General features: G+C 56.1%; 1 protein-coding gene across 2 annotated transcripts in view; it reads left to right on the forward strand.

Moving 5' to 3' along the window:
* Kazn (kazrin, periplakin interacting protein) overlaps window positions 1–23,118 on the forward strand; it is an 85,969-nt gene that overhangs the window by 35,473 nt on the left and 27,378 nt on the right. For both annotated transcript variants that reach the window (XM_042669726.1, XM_042669725.1), the window contains exons 3-5: window positions 20,648–20,784; window positions 21,348–21,518; window positions 22,035–22,224. In XM_042669726.1, coding sequence (XP_042525660.1) covers window positions 20,648–20,784; window positions 21,348–21,518; window positions 22,035–22,224 — 498 coding nt within the window. The remainder of the gene's footprint in view (window positions 1–20,647; window positions 20,785–21,347; window positions 21,519–22,034; window positions 22,225–23,118) is intronic.

Consider the following 23,118-nt stretch of genomic DNA (forward strand, 5'->3'; position numbering starts at 1 on the left):
AAGCAACCAAGTGTGACTGGCACATCTTGTCCTCCCTGAGCAAGGCTGGGCTGGAAGACATGAGGGGATGGGCAGGACCAAAGGACCCAGGCTCTCCTGGGTCTGGAAGGGGCCCTGCACAAAGACAGAAAGGGAGGATGGGAGATGATCGGTCACTCTGGGGAGACAAGGAGTTAGGAACCACCAGCCAGGTACTATAGCTATAGCAAGGGATGGATGCCATATCACACAGGCAGGAGTTGGATTGAGGTATTATCAGCTGGCGGGGGTCATCTAAACTTACCATGTCATGAAAGACCCCAGTTGACAAAGGAACCTTTCAGAAGAAAGGAGGATCAGAACTTAGGGCATGCCTCTGCATCTCCTGGGTGCTGGATTGGGGTGGTGGGGGAGGGGAAGAGGTCAAGGCAGCCATTGTGGGGACTGTGGGGGACACCCGTGGACCAGGACAGGCGGAAGCACAGTAATAACTCACACTGACAGCCGTGGAAGGGTGAGTTGCGAGTGGTCCCTAGGTGAACAGCAGTGCTTGTTCCTGGCACTCCTCAGTCCAGCTCTGGAACTTAAAACAGCACTGCCCAGTGCTGGGAGATACTGGTTCTCATTTGCAGGTAGGAAACCCCTCCTGTGCAGTGATCCTGCCTCTATGAATGTTTGAAGTGAAAATCAGCAGCAAATTGAAGAAAGCCCTACCTGCCATTTTCTTGTTTGGTGGACTCCAGGCAGACTCCAAGCCTGGTGCCAGCCTGCAGGGGCCATGAGGGAATCAGGGCCTCTGTATCAGCCCGGAGGGACGGTGTGGGGGCACAGGCCTCTGCCAACCTGGAGGCACAGGGTGGGGGCACAGGCCTCTGTGGCAGTGCCCGTTTCCCCTGAATGGACTCATAGGCATAGAAGGCCCGTTACCACCTTATTTTGCTGTCACTTCTGGGAGTTGTAGCTCAGACTCATGTGGCAGGCCTTCCACTAGGTTCCACTAGGTTCTGAGACTGCAATCCTATGACTTCTGTATGGCTGTAATTATAGATGTGACTCACCAAGCCTGGCTTGTTTTGTTGAGATGAGGGTCTCAAATAACTTTTTGCCTAAAACCATGATCCTCTTGATTTCTGCCTCCCAAGTAGCTAGGATTATAGGTTGTGTCATCGCTCCTGGACCTTTATTATTCATGTTCTTCCTGTCTGTGTGGGCTAGGGGTCAGCTCACTGATAGCCACCTAGTCCACAAGAGCTGTTCTTGGCCTGGTTTGGCCACCATGGTTGGGGCTGTATGGACAAGGGTTCGGCAAAGATGGGCTGCAGCCATGTCTTTGGGGGCACATGTGTGCCTCCTCTGAGCTCTGGAGTCAGGGGTCCCTGCTGGTAACAGTAGTTTACCCTTCCATCTGCCCCACTGCACACCGAACACTTGGGAGCAGTTGTTAGCAAGCGCCGGCAGCAGAACCACGCAGCCTGTATTTACAGGCCAACCTGTCTGCATCCGCTCAACACCGCTGCCCAGAGCTAGCCTTGGAGAGCAGTAGACAAAGGGCGAGGCTGTGTCCCTGGAAAACTATAGAGACCAGTGGGTGCTGGATTTGGCCTGTGGGTCCAGCCAGAGTTAACCACCTGTGTTCTTGGGACAGACCGGGCCTTTGGCAGGCAGCACCCATGCTCGTCTGGATTAGAAGCTATGTCGGCGAGATGCGGCAAGACCTGCCTTGTGGAGGCGTGCCAAGAGAGGCAGAGCGTGCCAGCCTCCAGTCCAGGGCAGCTTCTGGTTAAACGTTAGCCATCGCCTCCCCCAGCTCCACCGCAGAGGATCTACGCCAGACTGCGCTCTATACTGTGGCTCTGCCCTGTAGTTTAACTACAGGTGTGGACAAGGTGGGGCTGGAAGAGGAGGGGAGCTGTTCTCAGAGTCCCAGCACTGCGCAGCCCCTGGTGCCCAGAGAGGCCTGACCACCTCCCATCCTCACAGGGAGGATGACTGTGGTTCGGAGAGACTGCCCCTAGGTACTGTGTGCCTCAGGACTTACTGTGCATCACGTTGATGTGTATCTTGGTACTACATGCCTAGCTACCATAAGCCGTGGTACTGTGCATCTGGCTACAGTGTGCCTAGGAATTGTGCTCCTACGCATCTTTCGTCTTCACGACAAAATGTCAGAGACCAGCAACTTTTGGCTCTGAAGACCTGTGTTGCGGGTTGTGGCTTGGAGCCTGTGCTGATGCAGCTCATCACAGTGGGAGCGGGTAGCAGAACCTGCTCCCTTTCTGGTCACCTGAAAAGAGGGAAGCGGAAAGAAGGGCTGGGGATATTCGGGATCTGTGTGGCACCACCCCCAGTGATGCCCCCAGCACCTCATTTGGAAACAGGGCCTTTGCAAGTTCTTTTAACATAAGGCCCGCCAGATTGATGGCTTTGTTGAAGGAGATGAAGACACCATCTGTGGAAGTGCCAGACCAGCCTTGGCAGGAACTGGTGTGCAGACTCCCAGACCTCAGACTTGAACCTGACCCTGTGACCTTGATTGCAAGGCTTGCAGCCTGATCCTGTGACCTTGGGCTTGAACCTGGTCCCATGACCTTGGACTTGTAGCCTCTGGAAGTGTGTGACGTGGATCCCTTGCAGCCCAGCTGTCAGTCTTCGCCACTCCCACCCTGGAGCTGAAGGAATGTGGGTGCCAGAAGTCATCCCTGTGGCTGGGATGGCCCCACCCCCAGAGCTGGAAGCCTGCTGCCTTCTGTTGACCTTTGGAGCCCATGTCCCCCACTTAGGCAGCCATGCCTTGAGACCATGTATAACAAGCCATTTCTGAGCTCAGTGCTGGAGCCCTCGGAGCCGTGGGTCCCAGGTGTTTGGGCCTCGGATTCTTCCCAGGTGTTTGGGCCTCGGATTCTTCCCGGGGGCAGAAGGAGACAATGCACTGACGTTTTTCTCTGCCTGACACTTGTGGTGGCTTTCAACTTATTAAGCCTTGTTTTTCCTGGCTCTGGGATGGGCTATGCCAGGCATGGCAGTGAGCACCATGTGGCTGGTGCACCGCTGTGTCCAGCAAAGTGCTCAGCATATGAAAGTTTCTTTCTCCAGACTGCAGGTGTCTGCAGAGCTGGCCTGGCACCCATTGCTTAGTATTGGTGTCCCTTAGGCTAGGAGTTTGGGGTTTTCCCCCTGGGCTATGTCCTTAAGCCAGGAGTTTGGGGTTGTCCCTCTGGTCTGCACCGTTTGCTATGAGGAGGTCAGGAGTGGCAAGCCCACCCTGTCCCCTGCACTGTTAATAAAGCAGGGTGAGTGCCAGCATCCAGGGCCTCAGTTGAAGCTCCATCCCCAATTCTGCCCCTCTGCTTCCTACCTCATGTCTCCATGTCCCCCTTTCCAGAAGGTTCTATTACCCACTCCAAATGCCCTGGGTGTCCGCCTCTGGTTCACATCCACCTTTATTTGTTACAGGCCCCCAAAAGATCTGACCATTGCCTTGTTTTTCTCGAGTCTATACTGTGTGTGTGTGTGTGTGTGTGTGTGTGTGTACACGCTCTACCACTTGAACTACAGCTCCACTTCTGGCTCTTTGCTTGTTAGGTGGAAATAAGAGTCTTAGGGGCTTTCTTGCCTGGGTTGGCTTTGAACGTGATCCTCAGGTCTCAGCTTCTTTCTCAGCTAGCATTACAGGTGTGAGACACTGACTCCTGGCTCACCCCAGTTTTGAGTTTGCTGGCCACCTCTAAACATCCCAAGTTCCACAGTATGGATCTCCAACTTGTTTAGAACCCTCAGGCCTGCTCATCCCAGGCCTGTCCCCTGTAGCCGAGAGGGGCTTGCCTGTGGACAGTGGTGCCAGCCTTAGCCCGCAGCCTTTCACGGCCCCCAGGCCTCTCTGCTAGGCTTCTTGGGAGCTAGCGTGCATCCCCAGTCCACTTGGGCAGCAGATCTGCTGTGCAGACAGCATAGGTGCTCAGCCTTTCCACCCTTGGCGTCCCAGGCCCCTCCCCCCATCCAGGCTGGGGGGCGGGGTGATGAGTCACCTTGGTTTTCTCCTCAAGTCCTGACAAACGGGATTTTAACCTATTGGGTGTATGGCTGTCTCAGAGGCAGAGATGGTGACTCAGCCATCTTGGAACCATGGGCCCCAGCACAGGGGCCAGCCTGGTGTGAGTATGCCGAGTTCATGGGGTGCAGGGCATGGCAGGAAGGCCACTGGCTCCCTGCTGGAGGTCCCCAACCCTGAGAGGAACTTGTAGCTAGCCATGCGCTCAACGAACACAGAGATGTGATCAGAGCAAGTACGTGTGTGCGCATGTGTGTCCTCTGCCATGGCCGAGGGCCAGCTGCCCCACACCACCCTCTCCCTGTGCCCTGGAGAACGGAGGGTCTCTGAGACACCCCACCTGGTCAGCCATCCCAATCCTGTGTCCATACCCAGGCATGGTGTCCAACACCCCCCTCCCACTGCCCCCACCAGCCTCCTCCTTGCCCTCTCTCCCCTGGGAGCCAGGTCACACACTGCGTTTCCTGATTCCCCAGGTACCTCCACGCTTGGCTGAGCCTGCCACCTGAATGTTCCCTCCCAGCATTCCCTGCATCCCAGAGAACGTAGGTTCCTCTGCTGCATAGCCTGGGCTCAGAGAGATCCTGCCAGAGCTCTTGCTGCCCTGCCCCCTTCCTGCTCTGGTGACTCGGCTCCAGCCCCCATCTTCCCACCATATTGTCAGGAGTTCTGAGGAGTTTCTATATTTGAGTTCTTCCAGCCCCAGAGGGCCAAGCAATCCATGCAGAGAGTAGCTCATGGATCCTCAGGGTGGCCTCTGGGGACATGGGTGACCCCCAGGCTGTCCCCTGGGATGGACAGCCAGACTGGACGGGGGTCTTCCACAGGGCTCAGAGCCTCCTGGGCTGACCAGACCTGGCACCGGGGCCCAATGTGGCCCACGGGACTGACATGGGGAGGGCCCAGCCTGGACACTTGGTTGCTATGTGGCATTGGGAAAGTCGATTAACCACACAGCTCCTGTAAGGTGGAGGCATTTGATCTGTACTGCTGTGAGACACTTGGGCCCCTGCGCCCAGGCACACAGTAAATCCCGGTCCAGTAGCAAGCCTGGTTTAAAGTGGTTTGTTTTGGAATGAGACAGACGGGAAATCAAAGTTTGGCTCTGGGACCTGAAGAGCGGCTGGCCTTGGCTATTTTCCAGACCTCAGTCCTGGCCTGCTAGGTCCCCAACAAGGGCTAGAGCCACCCCGTAAGCTCCTCAGCCAACATGAGGCAGGGGGAGGTGAGCACCCCACCTGGCTGCTAACTGACTGACTTCCTGATGGTGTGGTGGCTCAAATGAGACGTTCCAAAGCCTGCACCTGAATTAACTTTTAAATCTTCACACTCCTCAAGAAGGGGGTTTATTGGCTCTACTTTCGATGGGGAAATGGAGGCATGGAATAATGTTGACAATTCTTCCAGGCCCAGGTTATCAAGTTCAGAGACAGCACAGGAACGGACCCCTGGGTGGGAGCAGGGGAACAGGCTTGTCAAGCCCCCTGTTAGACTTAGCGGTTGTTTGTATAAAGAAAGAAAGACATTGGTCCTGAAGTCAGGTGGACTCTCCGCTCTTACTACTCTGTGGCCTTGGGAGAGTTACCTCACTTCTCTGGGCCTTCTCTCATTTTTCCATGAGACAGGATACTTACTCATGCTTAGTTCGTGGGGTGCTTTGAAGGAGAAGGGGAGGGCAGCCCACGAATGTTTGTTTACTTCTTGTCCCTCATTTCCTGCAGCCCTAGGCAGGCCTTGGCCCACATCCAGAGCCTGACCTTGGCCTGGGGTTCCTGGAGGACGTAGGAAATGGTTTTGGCTGCGTGCTCCTGGCTGGGGAAGGAGCTACCCTGAACACTTGCAGATCGCAATCTCCTGCAGCCCCTTGCCAGGTCTTTTATGTTATTGCTGTATTTCATGAGAGGCCTGGTGTTTGTTTAGCAGTGGGGTGGTATTTTTAGAACTTAGGAGGCTTTCTGAGCTTCGAGGAACCAGAAGAAGCTTAGGGATGGGACCCAAGTGCACACAAACTGGGACTGGAGGCACAGGGTGCCCAGGCCTCCCCCTAGTCCTGCTCTTGGATGCCAACAGCCCTGCTCACTCTCTGGTTTGGGCTCCCAGGGACCTGCCTATGGTAGGCGAAACACAGCACCCCAAAACTGTCCACTGAGTAACCCTGGCACCTATGAATATGCCACCCCCAGTGGCAAAAGGGGCTTTGCAGATGCGATTAAGGATTTAGAGATTTGGAGATTATCTGAGATTATCCTTAGCCCAGTGTGACTACAGAGGTCCTGTAAGAGATGGGGAGGGGAAGGAAGGGGCTGTGGCTGTACCTGTGGGGCTCAGACTTCAGACTGAGACTACCGTGATTGGGATTTGGAGATCTCCACTGATAGCCCTGCTGCCTAGATGGAAGAGGCCATGAGCCAAGGGGTGCAGGTCCTCTACAAACCAACAGGAAGGAAACTGGTCCCTCCCCTGGAGCTTTGGGGAGGAATGTAGCTCTGCCAACACTCTGATTTTGACCCAGAGAGATTCTTTAACCAGACTCTGACCCCCTAGAACTATAAGAGGGTGTGTGTGTGTGTGTGTGTGTGTGTGTGTTGGTACTAGACCTCAGAGCCTTGAGTTTTGGGCTTTTTTGCTTAAGGATGGTACTTTACCACTTCAACCACAGCTCTACTTCAGACTTTTTGGTCATAATTGGAGAGATAAAGAGTCTCTCAGACTTTCCTGTCTAGGCTGGCTTTGAACTGCAATCCTCAGATCTCAGCCTCCTGAGTAGCTAGGGTTACAGGTGTGAGCTGCTTGTATGTAAGGGCTTTTTTTTTTTTTGGTGTTTTTTTTGGGGGGGACGAGGGGGCGGGTGAGGGTTTGGGGTTTTGTTTTTTTGTCACTCCCCGGAGCCTCTGGGAAGCAGCAGGGCTGCTCAGGTTGTCCTAAGCCAGCACTGGTGGGGGAAGTTGGTGGAAGTATGGAGCCCTTGGCTCTGCCCCTCAGTGCCAAAGACCACTCAGCCCAGGTCATCTACGTCTCTGCAGAGAAAGACAAAGAAGTGGTTTCAGATGTGGCCCAGGCTCGGGACCCTGGGCTCCAGCCTGAGCCAGTGAGGCCGTCACTGATCAGGGTGAGGCAGACGTTTCTCTCGCCTCAGTTTCTTGTCTGTTAAAGGAGGAGAACAAAAAGCAGTAAGTGGAGCTGTGGCTTAAGTGGTAGAGTGTCAGCCTTAAAACCTTAAAGCACAGCATCTAGGCTCTGAGTTCAGGCCCCAGCTCTGGCACACACAAAAAAAAGAAACAAAATCTCCTCACCCAAAGACCAAGATGTACAGGAGAGTGCCCAGGGCCACAGGGCCAGGAGGGCACAGCTGGTTTGGACTGGGCTCCATGCACCTGCTGGTGCTGCTGTCTTCCCCTGGGGGTGAGGAGAGGCCTGAGTTCTGCTCCTGGGCTTGGGGTGCTGTTGGCTGTCACATGGGAGAGGCCCAGCATCTCAGGATGTTTGGGAGTATCCCAGAATCCACTTGGTCTGGGAGTCCCGGATACTTCGTTATCCAGGCTGCAGCGATGATGTCTTCGGCTCCGGAGTTGTCTGCTCTACATGTTAAGTATAGTAGAGAGAACCCTCGGGCCGCAGGCCAGTCTCACTCTGCCCCCCCCACCCCCCCACTGTTGTTGGAGCCCTTACTGGGGCTTGAACTCAGGGTTCTTGCTTGGCTTTTTCCTTCAAGGCTAGTGTTCTACCACTTGAACCACAGCTCCACTTTCAGCTTTTCAGTGGCCATTTGGAGATAAGACTCCCTGGAATTAGTCTGCCAGGCCAACCTCAAACCACAATCCTCAGATCTCAGACTTTCTGAGTGGTTGGGATTACAGGCGTGAATCACCTGCACCTGCCTCTGTCATGGACCCGTGACTTTCCCTCTTCCAATGTGAGCTTGTCGCTTCTGGGACAGCCATCTCCTTCTGGGGAGCTGAGACTCAGATGAGCCCAGCTGTGGAGTCCCTGGTCTGGGTACTCAGGCAGTGGGCGCCTGGCACATCTCCTCTAGGTCTTGGAAGAGACAGGAAGGTGTCTCTTTCCCCCAGTCTGCCTTGCACAATTGTCCTTGGGGACTCCTTGTTTCACTAGATTTGGGTGTTCAAGTGCTGCCTCCAATACTCATTGGTCATGTGACTTTGAACAGGTCCCTTGGGGGCCATGCCTCAGCTTCCTTCTCTAGGAAATGCGTCATAATTATATCTCCTACCTGGAGAGGTGGGACCATCATATTCCCAGCCCAGGCTCTGTGCAGGACATGAGCCAAGTACCTGCAGTTCCTGCCAGTCACTGCAGATAACAGCAGCCATGGTCCTTCTGCATGAGGTCCAGAGGTAAAGGTGTATAGGCCCAGCCTGAGAGAGTGCGGTAGCATGCCTTGTCTCCCCCACCCCCCGCCAGGACTGGATAGTAAGGTACTGAGACACTCCCCCCCCCCCCCCCCCAGTCTGGGAGACTGAGATAACCACCCCCACCCTGGCCTGGGAAACAGGTACCACCCTGCCTCACCCAACGCAGGGAGCTTTTCAGCACAGACTCGCACACATGGTGCAGGCATGTTCTGAACCACCACGGACGGGCGTTATCCAGACGTGCATATCTGTGATCTGTGCCACAGATGTTGCTAAGCACCAGCCGGGTCTCCAGGAGCCCAGCCCGACTCCCTGCAGACCTCGGGCCAGTGTTTCTAAGGCAGCCACCAAGCAGGTGCCACCTGTCCACCTGCCTCCGCCCTTCTTTCCTCCTGGGTGGAATTTTTTACCCAATGACAACTGTTTGAACCTAGTAGCCAAGAAACTGCCATCCTGTGTCCCTGGGGAGGGGGGGACACCCTGGGGCCCAGAGCCTTCTCCACTTTCCCTTTTCTGCTGGGTCTTGGGCAGTAGACAGCTGATGTGGGGTGGCTGTGGATTGAGGCTCCAAGCTCAGCAGATAGCTAACTAAGCCTTGAGTTCTGGGGCCCCAAGCCGTGCTCAGGCACATCCCCCAGTGCAGAGACCTGGAGTGTCAGGTGATCTGACAAACCCACATGCTGACCAGCCCAAGAGCCTCACAGTGAGCATTCATAGGTCAGAACCAAAGGCCGAGACGCTCACACCTGTAATCCTAGCTACTCAGGAGGCTGAGATCTGAGGATCCAGTCTGAAGCCAGCCAGCCTAGGAAATTCTGTGACACTCTTTATCTCCAGCGAACCACCAAAAAGCGGGAAGCAGAACTGTGACTCAAATGATAGAGTGCCAGCCTTGAGTGAAAACACCAAGGAAGACCATGAGGCCCTGAGTTCAAGTCCTGGAACTGGTATACACACACACACACACACACACACACACACACACACACACACACACACACACACACACACACACACACACACACACACACACAAACAGAGGGACCGTAACGGTAGCTCAGAGGTAGTTTTCTTGCTTAGGGCTGAGTCCTGGAACTGGTATACACACACACACACACACACACACACACACACACACACACACACACACACACACACACACACACACACACACACACAAACAGAGGGACCGTAACGGTAGCTCAGAGGTAGTTTTCTTGCTTAGGGCTGAGAGGCTCTGAGTCCCCACATTGCAAGGCACTTCCCTTCATAATGTGTGTGTAAGTGTGTAAGAGAGGGAGAGAGAGACCCTCCCCTCCCCTGGTCCTGACTGGATGGAGTTGGGTAGGGGCTAGAGAGGCTGGGGCTGGGCTGGGCTGGACTGGTCCGGTCCCATCTTGTGGTTCCGTGACCCCCCCCCCACCTTGTGGGAGGATGGCATCTCATCCCTTTCTTTGACTATCAGGTAATATTGGGGGGGCCTGGCTGCCAAGGGGGTGAGGGAGTGATGCCCCATGGCTTTTGTTCTGTGGGGCTCAAGCGGGGGCGGGGTTGCTGAGCCCATGCTGACAGAACAGTAAACCACTGAAGTTGGCTCACAGTGTGGCCTGGGGCAGAGTGGGAAGGAAAGAACATGTGGAAGGGAGGGGTGGGCCTGGGCGGGCCAGGGGGTCACTATTGACCCCATGGTAGCTTCTGGGGTGAGCCCCTGCCTACAGGATTCTGGGTGATAACCCAGGAAGTTAGGGGCGAGGCTGGAGCCAGGCCCAGGGGTGGGGGTCCCTGTGGTAGAGTCCTGGGCAGCTGGCAAGGAGTAGGGCCGCCCTCCCTGCCCCGCCGGGCCGCTGGGCCTCTGGGACAGAGCGTATCCCTGTTCCTCCACGAGAGCACTAGCTAGCTAGCTAACAGAATAAGCAGCTTGTTCTGCTCAAGCCTTGTGGAGCAGCTCCAGGGCAGAAGGCCTGAGGCCCTGTGTCACCGAGGATTGGCAGGTGACAGGCTCCTGCTGCTGGGCTCCTGTTTTGTTGTGTTGTTTTTTTCCTCTTGGTGGCACTGAGTTTAGGTTCAGGAGGGCTCTGCTCTTGCTAGCAGGTGCTCTACCACTTGTGCTATACCTCCAACCAAGCCCCTTTTGTACTGGTTAGTTTTAAGATAGAGTCTCTCTTTCTGACTCAGCTGGCCTAGGCCTTGATCTGCCTAATGTTTCTTGTTCTAGCTGGAATGTCAGGTATGTACCACCATGCTCTCTGCCTCTCTGGTCAAGATAGGGTCTTGCAGACTTTTTGCCTGGGCTGGTCTAGAACTGCAGTCATCGTGATGTCCATCTCCTGAGTAACCGGGATGGTGGACACACCCCCTCCATGCCAGGCCAGCACCTTTCCTTTTTAATATAGGAACTTCAGGAAGATCTCGGGAGCCAGGTGTGTTGTAAGACTCGGGCCTGAAGGCTGGCCACTGTTTGTCTGGACACTCCACTCTCATTTCATACCGGAAGCCAACCTCATCCACCTACAGTTGCCATTTTGGAGTCTGGATCCCAGGTGCAGTTCTGGACCCTGCAATGCCAGCCTCACGCAGGAACGAGTTGCAAGCTGAAAGGTGGCTTCAGGCCCCAGGGTTACAGTGCGTCCTGATGGAGACCCAGGGGAGTCACTCAAGCCCTCTGAGCCTTGCCTTACCCACCTGTAATCCAGGCTCTTTAGGTTATTAAGGATAAGCAGGTTCTCTCTGAGAAGGGGTGATGATGTCCTTTATAGGGACGGACGATTGTTTGCAAAAGTACCACAAGGGTTATTTTGTGTGATTCTCAAACCACCTTGTGTCAGGCTGGACATGGTAGCTCACACCTGTAATTCCAACTACTTAAGAGGCAAATATCAAGAGGATCCTGGTTCCAAAAGTTAAGCCAGACCCCATCTCAATAAACAAAGGTGTGGTGGTTTGCGTCTGCCATCCTACCTATGCAGGAGACATAAAGGAGATTAAGCTAGCACAGAGGCTAGTCTTGGGCAAAGAAACATAAAAACCTACCTGAAAAATAAAAGGACCATGTCTCAAGTGGTAGAACATCTGTCTAGCAAACTTGGGGCCCCAAGTTCAAAGCCCAGTACTGCCAAAAACAAACAAAAATCCTTTGAGTCAGACAGGATCATAGAGCAGAGGTTAGGTGTCTGCCCTGGGGCTCCAGGTCCCACCAGCCCTGCAGCAGCGCCTTGTGCCTGGTCCACGTCGCCTTCTCAGATCCGGGTTTGCTGTTGTCCTGATTGCTCTGGACTCCTAGTCCTTGATGCCCCCTGTGGGCCCATGAGCCCCGAGGTGTCCCAGGCCCTCTGTCCTGTCACCACGTGGTTTGTCTGGCCAGTTCCACCCGCTTCCTGTTTTCCTTCTGCTCCCGCCTCCTGCTCAGACTCAGCTCTCAGCCAGCCTGCAGGTCCCCAGATGAGTTGGGCGCCTGCTGCCTTCCCGCCACCCATCCTGAGCCCAGCAAAGGTGGAGGACTGGCCCTGCATGTGCCCTTCATGTGGGCACCGGTCACGTCTCCCTCCAAACCCGGGGTCCTGCTGATAAATGGGGTGGGGTGGGGGAGGGAACCACAGTCCCGAGGCCCTGGGAGGAAAGGAAGGAAAAGAAGCCGGGCATGTACCCAGCAGCCCACAGTGGGGCCGTCGCTGGAGAGCAGAGCCCCAGCCCAAGCACACCCAGTGAGAAGGGCCCAGCAGACAAGACAGCTACCGCTGCCCGAAGACGTGGGCCAAAGGCAGAGACACTGGGAGGGAGCCGGGCCGGGCGGGGGGGGGGGGGGGGGGCAGGGAGCCTCCACAGACCTCAGTGGCCCAGCTTTATTTCATGGAAGTTTTCCGTCACTTAGAAAAGTCCATGAAATGACAGATCCCAAGCACGCTCCTCAGCCCATGGGGATTTGATCCTTAGTCCACATGTGACCTCAAAGCGAGCCCCAGAGGCACCCTACCAGCTGCACATCCATCAGCACAAGCCCCCGCCCCTGCAGAACGAAGAGCAAGCCTTCTGCAGTTATTGAGATTTCCCGTTCACTCAGAAATGCACTTGTTTTCTCTCTGGTTAGATTCACGATCCAAATCACACCCTTACAACATGAGTAGATGCAGTGTGTGCTTTAGTCTCTTCCTGGACAGGCTCCTCCTTGTGCCTTCTTTTGCTCACTGTTGTGGGTTGTGGGTGTGTTTCCCGGGGTCTGGAGTTTGCTGAACGCATTCCCTCTGCCCTTGTAGTTCCCACACGTCCATAATTCATCCACAGGCCCTGTCAGACCTGCATTCATTGGATGACTTGGTTTTCAGAGCAGTCCTTTGGAGGAGAGGCTGGCTCCGGAGGCCTGTGCCTTGGCTTGTGCTGGCTGTTTGGTACCTGCATCCGCACAGCCTCGCAAGTGTAGAATAACGTTGTTCCCACCCAGCCCTCCCCTCCCGTGGCTCTAGAATCTTCCATAGGGGGATTTCCCATCACACCTCCATCTGATCACCCACTGCTGCATTCCCTTTAGGAAAGGCTCAACTTTTTCTTGTGTTGGCCAGCCATGAGAACTTGGAGTCAGGCCCTCCGCCTCCTTGCGTTTTCAAAGTTTGCCACCATTACAAAACGGATCAAGCAATACATTCATGAAAGCATATACCACTTCCAGCCAGACACCAGTGACTCACGCCTAGAATCGGCCCTCCCTACTCAGGAGACTGCAATCCAGGGGATTGTGGTTGAAAAACTAGCACAGGCAGAGAAGTCTGTAAGACTTCTCTAAATTAATAAGCAAAATGCCAAGCCAGAGGTGTGGCTCAACTGGAAGAGCACTAGCCTAGAGCAAGCTGAGCAAGCCCTGAGTTCAAACTCCAAAAATAAAGATGTAGATAGATAGATAGATTCCACTTCCAGAGCTTAGTATTTTGGGCACAACATCTCAGGAACAGGCAGGGCCCCGTGCCCAGCCTATGATACCAGGCACGTGTGCCTTCAGTGGGCACACTCGGCCAGCCGTCCACTGCGATCAGCTCCGCCCAGCTTCCAGGTCAGTGCAGGCCAGACAGTGCCATACCATATGGCCTGCATCCCAGCTGTGTACACTCCCCTGGGGTAACCCTACCCTGCCTCTGTGCCCCCCCAGCCCCATCGCGTGTACCCATTCGTACCTGTCCAGCACCTTCCCCATGCCAGAGCTGCGCCTCGGGCCGTGTGGAGCTAGATAATACGGAAATGCAAAATAAGCGAAACCATCAGAGGGAGAAAAGAGCTGCAGGAAAAACATTAGCTTGGAAGGAAAACTGTGTCTGAGCATGCCTGAAGGAGGCGCGGGCGTGTGCCGTGCGGGTGAGGGCCGGGCACTCCTTGCGGTCTGCCTCTCCACCACCTTGGCATTGGAGGGGGTTCCTCGTGGGCCCGGAGCCCCTGAAGGACGGCCCAGCTCCTTCCCAGCCACTGTCACCTCCTGCCTGCTGCAGACTGGCCCCACTGGCTGGTCTGTGTGTATATTGTTCAGGCTGCCAGGTTGTGCAAGGCAACCGGGCCTCGCTGACCTCCTTCACTACTGACTCCCCACAGAGGGGGGCATCCTGGCTGGCATCCTTGGAAGAGAAGAGGGAGCAAACGTGGAGGGGGCCATGACATGGAGGCCGAGGTGCAGGGGACTCAGGAAGCCTGGCAGGGCTGGTGACCTGGGAGCACCCAGGATCTAGAAGGAGAGGCAGCCACAAGAGGCAGCCCAGCCCCTGGGACCCCTCCCCTAACACTTCTGCCCCTACTCTCACCTCTCCTTTTGGCTCTTCTGCTACCTCAGGGCCTTTGCACGTGCTCCGCCCCCTTCTTCTCAGGCTTGCACCTATGTATCTTATCACCTCCCAGCACTAACCCCAGTGAGTATTTAAATCACCAAGCTCAAGTAATAATGCAGTGTGGCAGGTGGGCCTGTCTCCCTCCCATCTACAGCCTTTGTTGCCCTGCAGACCTTGTCCCATCTACCCAGATTCCTCACACCTCTCTCTGCTCTGGCTCCTGGTCACCCCCCGGAGTGGTGGTGGTGGTGACTGAGTGACTGTAGGCTTTGTGTTAATGACAGGTGGTCCAGTCCTGCTCAGCTACGAGATGTGCCTCTGTATGTGCACCTCTGTGTGTGTGGTGTCTGTATCTGCACCGTGGGTGGGTGTACATGTGTCTTGAACTCCCTTTGCTTTTTACTTAAGGCTGGTACTCTCCCACGTGAGCCCGAGCTCCACTTTTTTGCTGGTTAAATGGAGATCAGAGTCTCACAAACTTGCCTGCCTGGGCTGGCTTCAAACCACGATCCTTAGATCTCAGCTTCCTGAGTAGCGAGTGAACCATCTGTCCCTGACCGTCTTCTTGCCCTAAAGCAACTTTTGTAGCTCCTGTGTTGTTAGTTCCGTGTGATTGGGCTTAGAGCCTTCAGGTTCTGGGGGAGACCCCAGCCCAGCCCCAAGGGCATGGTGGGGGGGAGGAAGTGTGCAAGTCTTGGCTTTCGTGTCTCCCCCTCCCTCGCCCATCCAGTAGGACAGGCCAGAGTCCACCCAAGCTGCCTGGTCCTGGCTTCCACTGCTCATGCGTGAAATTGAACTGGAGGGTTTAGCAATCCCAAATGTAATCTTTCATCTAATTATGCTCATTAACATTTAAATGCATAGTCATTAATGTACCTGGGCATGGTGGTCTAAATATTTTGTAGAGGTCTTAATTACCATGTACTTAACCCCCCCCCCTCCATTTAAAGAACCAGTATTAGGGGTCCAGCTAGGGGCCAGACCCTTGGCTACCAGGGCACTGCTGCCTTCACCACACTTGGGTGGGTCCTGTGGCCCCAGGGAGAGGGGTGCCCAGAGAGGGTGCATGCATTCCCTAACGCACACGGCAGGCCAGCTGCCTGGGGTCTGATCCCTGTCCCCAGGCCAGGGCATGCAGGTGCCCCTGCAGTGCCCAGTACCCGTGTGGTCGATGGTGAATTAGAAACTCCCCAGGAAGGTGGTGTCCATCCAAGTACTGTTGGTAGTACTGGTTTGGAGCAAGGACTCCCCTTTGGAGACTAGAAAACAAAACAACCCCCCCCCCCCCCCCACACACACACACCATGTGCTTACCCCCCTCTTCCCTCCTGACCGCCTAGAAAGGAAGAGGGCCGGATCCTTGGCCTCCTCCCCACCTCCCCTCCCACTGCCTGAGCCCTTCCTGGGGCCTCTGACGCCATCCCCCCCCCCCCGCCGGCCCCCTCTGCCCTCATAGCACCCCAAAGAGGACCAGGAGCCCAGAGCACTGCCTCCCTCCGCCTGTAGTCCCAGCTACTATGGGTGAGATCTGAGGATCACAGTTTGAAGCCAGCCCAGGCAGGAAAGTCTGTGAGACTTTATCTCCAATTACCCCACCAGAAAACCAGAAGTGGCGCTGTGGCTCAAGTGGTAGAGTGCTGGCCTTGAGCTGAAGAGCTCAGGGACAGCGCCCAGGCCCCGAGTTCAAGCCCCACGACCAGCACAAAAGTAAACAGGAAGGAAAGTTCCAGAGTCAGGGTGAGCCAGCCAGCTGTGGCCTACTTCGACAACACGAAGTAACTGGTGGAAGGAGGGTTGTTCTGGCTCACGGCTCCAGACGCTCCCATCGGTGACGACTGACTCACTTTGCTTCATCAGGTGGGAGCCACGCCACCCCATGGAACAGTTTAGACACTGGGGTCTCCTGATCCTTTCAGTGGCCCCCAATTGCCTAAAGACCTCCCGCTTGGCCTTGCCACTTGAAGTTTCCACTTCCTCCCAACAGCCGGAAGCGGGACAGCATGCCCACGGGCCTTTGATTGATAGGCCTTTGACTGATAGCCCTAGCAAAGGCTGAGGCCACCCTGAAACAGTGTGCCGATACTTCAAGACTCTGCTCAGGACTGGCTTTGGGATGTGAGATGCTGTCAGACGTGCAGGCAGGGGGAAGTGCAAGCCCAGAGCAGCCACACAGCCTGAGCACACAGTCCCATCGAGGCCACGACGGAGCCCTGACTTTCTGAAGCTCTTCTTGCCCCAGATACTCAGGGCCTGTGACCCGCGTTCACTGGGGAGGGACGGAATCTCCACATTCCGCGCATCAGGAATGAGGCTTAATGAGACTCACTCAGGCAGATTTCTAACCAAGGCTCCCAGCCCAGCATCAGGAGACCTGAGCTGACTTGGAGCGTGACATCTAACCTTGGCTGTCCCTCTCTGGGCCCCAGCTGTAGAGAGAAGTTGAGCCAGAAGACACTACCTCACATTTTGGCAGGTAGAACCCTGAAGATGGGTGCCCCAGGCCTCTAGTGCTGACCTCTACCCAGCCTCCCCTCTCCCCTCCCCCTGAGCTCACTTTCAGGAAGGGCCCACCAGGCTGGGCAGCTTGGGTTTTCTTTTGTTACGTTGTGGCTCTAGAGATTGAACTCAAGTCCTTTGGCTTTCCATTTAGTTTCCAGACAGAATCTCCCACTATTTCCCCTGGCTGTCCTCAAACCATGATCCTCCTATCCCTTCCTCTCAAATACTGAGATTACAGGCATGCGCTGCCACACCCAGCTCAGGATGGAAAGTTCGCAAGGACTTCTGGCCATGAACCGCCCAGAACATGGTCTCTTGAGCTCTTGAGCTCTGGCGGATGGGCAGTCCGGGTGTAGCCATGAATGTGGCATTGGCTGGCTGAGAATGCAGGTGGAGAGCAGGTAGCTGGGGGCGGGTTCTCTGAGAGCTGTTCACGCATGGGTTTGCGCACACACCATACACACGTCCTTCCAGCAGCCCTGGGCCATCATGGGGGTGCTCATGAGCATATCAGGTGCCTTAATGGACCCTCAGGAAGCGGCTATTTGGAGCCTCCTATGTGCATATTGAGCCCCTCCGCTGGCTCGTGGGCAGACCACAAGCCAGCTTTCACCGTGGACACTGTGGGAGGAGGGGGTGAGGGCCTCAAGGTCACATGGCCTCAGTAGAAGTCCAGAAGCCACTTCCTGGTGTTGGAGAGAGCAGAGCCAGGGGTAGTGCTGGGCCAGGTGGGCGCTGCCCCTCACCAGAGCCTGGAGGCAGGGGCTGGCGGCTGCCGGAAGTTCCTGGTCAGTCATGTGAAGGACTTCCTAAGTACTTGTGAGGATTAGCGAGGAGAACCCATTGCAGCCTTGGCACCGTGCCCAGCCCCCCTCACCCCCCATGTCACCACATGGCGTTCTTAATAGCAGGAAAACTGAGTCTCCGCAGGCCCAGGGACTCGCCCAGATCTCCAGGCCAGGGTGGCCAGTCAGACCTCAGGCCAGCACGCAGCCACGCTGCCCTGCGTTGTGATGCTGACTGAGGCCAAGGATGCATTTGTGGGGCACAGGCTGCTCTTCCCCCACCATCACCGTGGGCGACAGTGTAAGGATACCAGGGTGCACACCTTCAATCCCAGATACTCAGGAGGCTGAGATCAGAGGATTGAGGATCAAAGCCAGCCTAGGCAAGAAAGCTCAGGAGACTTTTATCGCCAATGAACCACCAAAAAGCTGCAAGGGAGCTGTTGTTCAAGTCATAGAGTGCTAGCCTTATGTATAAAAGCTGAGGGACAGCGCCCAGGTCCTTACTTCAAGCCCAGCACACACTCACGCACACGTGCGTGTACACACAGAAAAACAAGTAAAGCTGTACAAGGACATCAGCCTCCCTGGGTGTACCAGAGTTCAAGGACCCATCACCACTTTTAATTTGATCTTCATTTGAAATTTGTTCCCCAAGATTCAGCTTTTATACGTTCTGGGTCCCCAGCCAGGGGTTGGGGGGGGGTGGCGCCCATCGGTATGATGTCCAGCCTAGAAGCTGGCAGAGCCAAGATTCCCCAAGCGCTCCACACAGACACAGACCACCCATGTGAACAAGCACGTCCCCTGCCGGATAGGAGGTGAAGGACACAATGGCGCAGAGGTCCCTGGAGCCCAGAAGCCTCTGCACATCCTGTCACCCCCTCAAAGGCCATTCACAAAGGCCAGGAAAGGTCAGGAATGTGATGTTGGGGTCAGAGGGCTTTCTCCCAGCTTCTGCCAAAGTCACACCACCAGTCTGAGCCAGCCAGATGTAGTGGCAGGCTCCGACCCACCCTAGCACGCCTGGCTGCGGCCTTGGTTTCCCTGACGTATGGGATGCTGAGGGGCCCTGAGCCACTGGCTCCCCAGGCACATGCCACACAGTGGCTGGTGAGATGTGGGTGGCCCCTGGTGATAGCCTTCTGGCCAGACTGTGCTGCTGGATGCCAGGTGTCCTGAGCTTCTCAGTGTCAGGGCTGTGCCCAGGAGCCCATCTGTGCCCCAACCCAGAGCCTGCAGGGCGCCCCCTGCTGGCAGAGGTGGAGCAAAAGCCTTTCCCTGCCCTGGGTCTCCACCCTGGGCCCCCACCCCTTCCCTGTCCAGCCCAGCAGGCCTGGAATTCCAGTGCTGTGATCTCAGCCAGGCCCAGGCCCAAAGAGGACAGACAGAGCTGGAAGGCTCAAAGCTGGAATTCAGTGTCCTGCGATCCCAGTGTGAGGTCTCCCTACACCGGTGGTGACTCAGCCACCTCCTCCTGCCTGCCATAAAGGCAGGAGGATGAAGGGGTTCCCCAAGGACACAGAAGCCTAGAGTTGGGGCCCGGGTACCCAGTGCCTTTGTGTCACATACTGAGTCCACCAGATTGGATGCCAAGGGCAGGAGGAAAGGCACAGCCACCACCGGTCCCATGTCAGCGAGCTGGGGGCCCTCAGCTCTGGGGGCTGCAGCACAACACACAGTCCTGTGTGTGGACTTGGGGGTCCAACATGGCTGTGTGACTTCAGGCAAAGGACTAAAGCACTCCGGGCCATACAGGCTGGAAATGGCCAGAGTCAGGAACTCATTCTACTCTCAACACTTCCACAGTTTGCCCCAAGCCCCATCCAGGGCTCTCACGGGAAAGGGGACGGGCACATGGCTGACGTTTCGTTTCCACACCACCACACAGCTCCTCTGTCAGGTCCACAGCAGCCCCTGGGCTTCAGACTTTGCAGAGTTGTAATCCATCAGAACAACCAGAGCGAGGAGGGAATTGTCGGGGTCAACAATGGGGTCCTGAATCTGCAGTCGGCAGTCCAGCCTAAGGCACCTGTGAATCGAACCACTTTCTGCCTGTGCAGATTTCCTCCTGCTTGAGCACTTTGTAAGGGACAGTCGCACACAGCTTCAGCCCCCCCACCCCGGGGTGACTAGCCTCAGGACCTTGGGGTTGCCTGATGGTTTCTTGTGGGGAGAGATTGCCCCTTGTCATTCAGGCACGCGGGCAGACGTCTGGATTACTTCCACCCTGTGGGTGCTTGCTTATGAATAATGCTTCTGTGCACCTTTATACACAGGTGTATGGGTGGTTGTCATATTGTCATTCATAGCGTCACTTTTTTAAAGGTTTGGTCTTTTGACAAAGTGCCAGGCTGTTTTCCAAAAGTGCTGCATCATTTTTCACACACACACACACACACACACACACACACACACACACACACACACACACACACACACACACACGCACTGTGGTGGAGTTGCCCTCCCTGCCCCTATTCAGCCAACACTTGTGATTGCATTTCTCTGACAGTCATGTCATCCAGCGTGGTTCTTGTTCTTGCTGGCCGTCCATTGGTGGTGAACTATTCCGATGAGTTACTCATTTTTTAAGTGGATTACCTTTTTATTGTTGAGTTGTAAGAATTATTTATATAGTCTAGATGTAAGTCCATTATCCAGTGTAAGGCTTATAAGTATCTTCTCTCGACCTGCGAATTACCACTTCATTCATGATATCCATAATGCCCAAGTTCTGATTTTGATGATGCCCAATTTAGCTTGTTTGATTTTTGTTCTGGGATTCTAGCCATGTACTATGGCACTCGGCTTCTAATTTATCTGTAGGTGTGTCTTTGTGGCCTGTGATTCAGTGATAGGTCTCTCACGCTTTGAATGAAAGGTTTTTTTCCTGGGAAGGAAGCAGGGCTGGGTTGTTCTGTGGGCTCAGGGGGGCCCTTGGGTTTATCACTGCCTCCCAGGCTGGGGAGGGTGGGTTAGGATCTCAGCAGAGACCTGAGAGGGGAGAAAGGGAGTGTGGACACACGCAGTCCTGATTTTGAATCCTGAGGATGTCTCGAGTGGGGTCCTGAGACACCTCAGTGTCCAGGCTGCATTTCACACCTGTGAGGCTCGGGGAGGAGACTTGGGGTATTGAGAACTGACTGGTCCTTCTGTCCACAGCCATGAAAGCTGACCGGAAGCGCTTGAAGGGCGAGAAGACTGACCTGGTGAGCCAGATGCAGCAGCTCTACGCCACACTGGAGAGCCGCGAGGAGCAGCTGCGGGACTTCATCCGCAACTATGAGCAGCACCGCAAGGTGGTGGCGCCTGGCCCTTCCCCTACCCCCCCCACCCCTGTTCCTGCCCCTCCCCCCGCCCCTCCCTTCCCCTGAGCCCTCATCTGCTAAGTGACAGAGGCACACGCCATCCCGGGCCCCAGGGGTCTGCCTCCGCACACAGGGACATTTTTCCCCTAAGCCGCCATGTGGGCATCGCTCACTCCAGGGTAGGGGGTAGGGCAGCCTGTCGCTCAGGTCCACTGAACAGGTTTCCAGAAGGAGCTCTGCGGGGCTGTGTGTGGAGCACTTTCTGCTGGGGCCCATGTTGCTGATGGGAAACTGGCCTGATGGGGCAGGGCACACCCTGGGAATCGATGTGTCCTCACCCTTCACAAGTCCTGACCAACACCCAGGGCTCCTAAGGGTTCCTCTCCCCGTCCTGCAGCTGATTTGTGGCAGAGGAGGATTTGAACCCAGAGCTTCCTTGCTAGCTGTTGCGTTGGAGCTCCTGGTCTCATGCTGGGGCCTCTCTGCTGTATCTCCACTCTCTGGGGTGACACCGTGGCTCCCTGTGACTCCTGGCTCCCTGTCCCCTGCTGCAGGAAAGTGAGGATGCCGTCAAGGCCCTGGCCAAGGAGAAGGACCTCCTGGAGCGGGAGAAGTGGGAGCTGCGGCGTCAGGCCAAGGAGGCCACCGACCACGCCGCCGCGCTGCGCTCCCAGCTGGACCTGAAGGACAACCGCATGAAGGAGCTGGAGGCCGAGCTGGCTATGGTGAGAGCCAGAGCCACCCAGGACACCCGGCAAAGTTCTACTGATTCTGTTTGATGACAGCACTGGGTTCTCGAACTCAGAGCCTGGGTTCTGTCCCTTAGCTTTTTTCACTCAGAGCTGGTGCTCTACCACTTGAACCACAGCTCTACTTCCTGCTTTTTGGTGGTTAACAGGAGCTAAGAGGCTCACAGACTTTCCTGCCTGGCCTGGCTTTGAACTGCAACCCTCAGGTCTCAGCCTCCTGCGTAACTACCATTAGAGGCGTGAGCCACCAGCACCTGGCTAAGACACCATTTTCTTATGGTCACATTTGCTTACAGTCAGCGCTGGTCCTCCAAACCCCCTTGCTCACCATTCACCAGCGTCACTGTGTTCTTACCAGGACCCGAAGGGGCGCCGCTCACAGCGCATGTGTCTGTGGAGGGACCCGGGACCCAGGGCGGGCTGGTGGTGCCTGACAGGGCCCAGAGGCCCCGGTGCTCACGGTGCCCTCTTCCGTTCCGTCCCTCCGCCCAGGCCAAGCAGTCCCTAGCCACGCTGACCAAGGATGTCCCCAAGCGGCATTCCCTCGCCATGCCGGGCGAGACGGTGCTCAACGGCAACCAGGAGTGGGTGGTGCAGGCAGACCTCCCGCTGACCGCGGCCATCCGCCAGAGCCAGCAGACCCTCTACCACTCCCACCCTCCCCACCCTGCGGACCGGCAAGGTGAGCCCAGCCACGGCTTCTCCAGGACGCGTTGGGAGGGCGTGCAGCCCAGGGAGAGGGGCTGTGTAAGCCCAGGGCGGCGTGGGGCAGAAACGATGAGCGTCTGACCGAAAAAGCTGCCAGTGGAGCTTCAGGCTGAGCTAGATCCGTTGGTTTCAACAGTGACTGGGTCTTGCCCTGGTCCTCCCCTCCCAGTCCTTCCCCTCACCCATCTACAGTGGGGAAGGCCGAGGACTGTGGTGATCTCTGGCGCTGCCAGTGGAAGCCACAGCCCCGTCTGCTCCCCCGGGGACTAGGGGCCAGTCAGGCCAGCGGGGCACACACTGGAGCAAGGGGACCAGGCTAGGCATCGCTCCACTGGACTCAGGACCTGGCCCTGACCTTGGGAGGAGTCCTCAGGCCTGCTGGGTCCCTGTGCTCCGTGTCTCCCGTGTCTGCTTGCCGCCCCACCCCTCCTGGAGTGCCGTGGAGATAACATGTAGGGAGTTCTGGAATGGGGCCGGGGTAAATGTCAGCCACCCAGTGGTGTCCTTGGGGGTGGCGTTGTCGTAAGAACTCTAAGCAAACCTGGAGTGAGACAGTGCCCCTTCCTGTCCCAGCCAAGGGTTCAGCCGGGGCGCAGGGGCCCAATGGCAGTCAAGACCCAGTGGAGCCCCAAAAAGTGTCCCCCTTCCTGTCCTGCAGCCTGTGTGTGCAGCAGGTGAGCCAGGCTCCTGGGACGGACCCTCACATCTGTGACTCAGTGGGGCCAGTGCTAGTCTGAGAAGGGCAGCCTGGGTTGACGGACCTCCCACAAGCCCATCCCCCAGCCACCGCCAAGCTTTTGATCAGACACCTCCTCCAGGAAGCCTTCTGGGCCCTGCCCAGCTTTTTGCCCCCCCGCCCCCAGATGCT

This window comes from Dipodomys spectabilis, unplaced genomic scaffold (assembly GCF_019054845.1).
Source record: "Dipodomys spectabilis isolate Male_0828 unplaced genomic scaffold, ASM1905484v1 ptg000504l, whole genome shotgun sequence".
NCBI lineage: Eukaryota > Metazoa > Chordata > Mammalia > Rodentia > Heteromyidae > Dipodomys > Dipodomys spectabilis.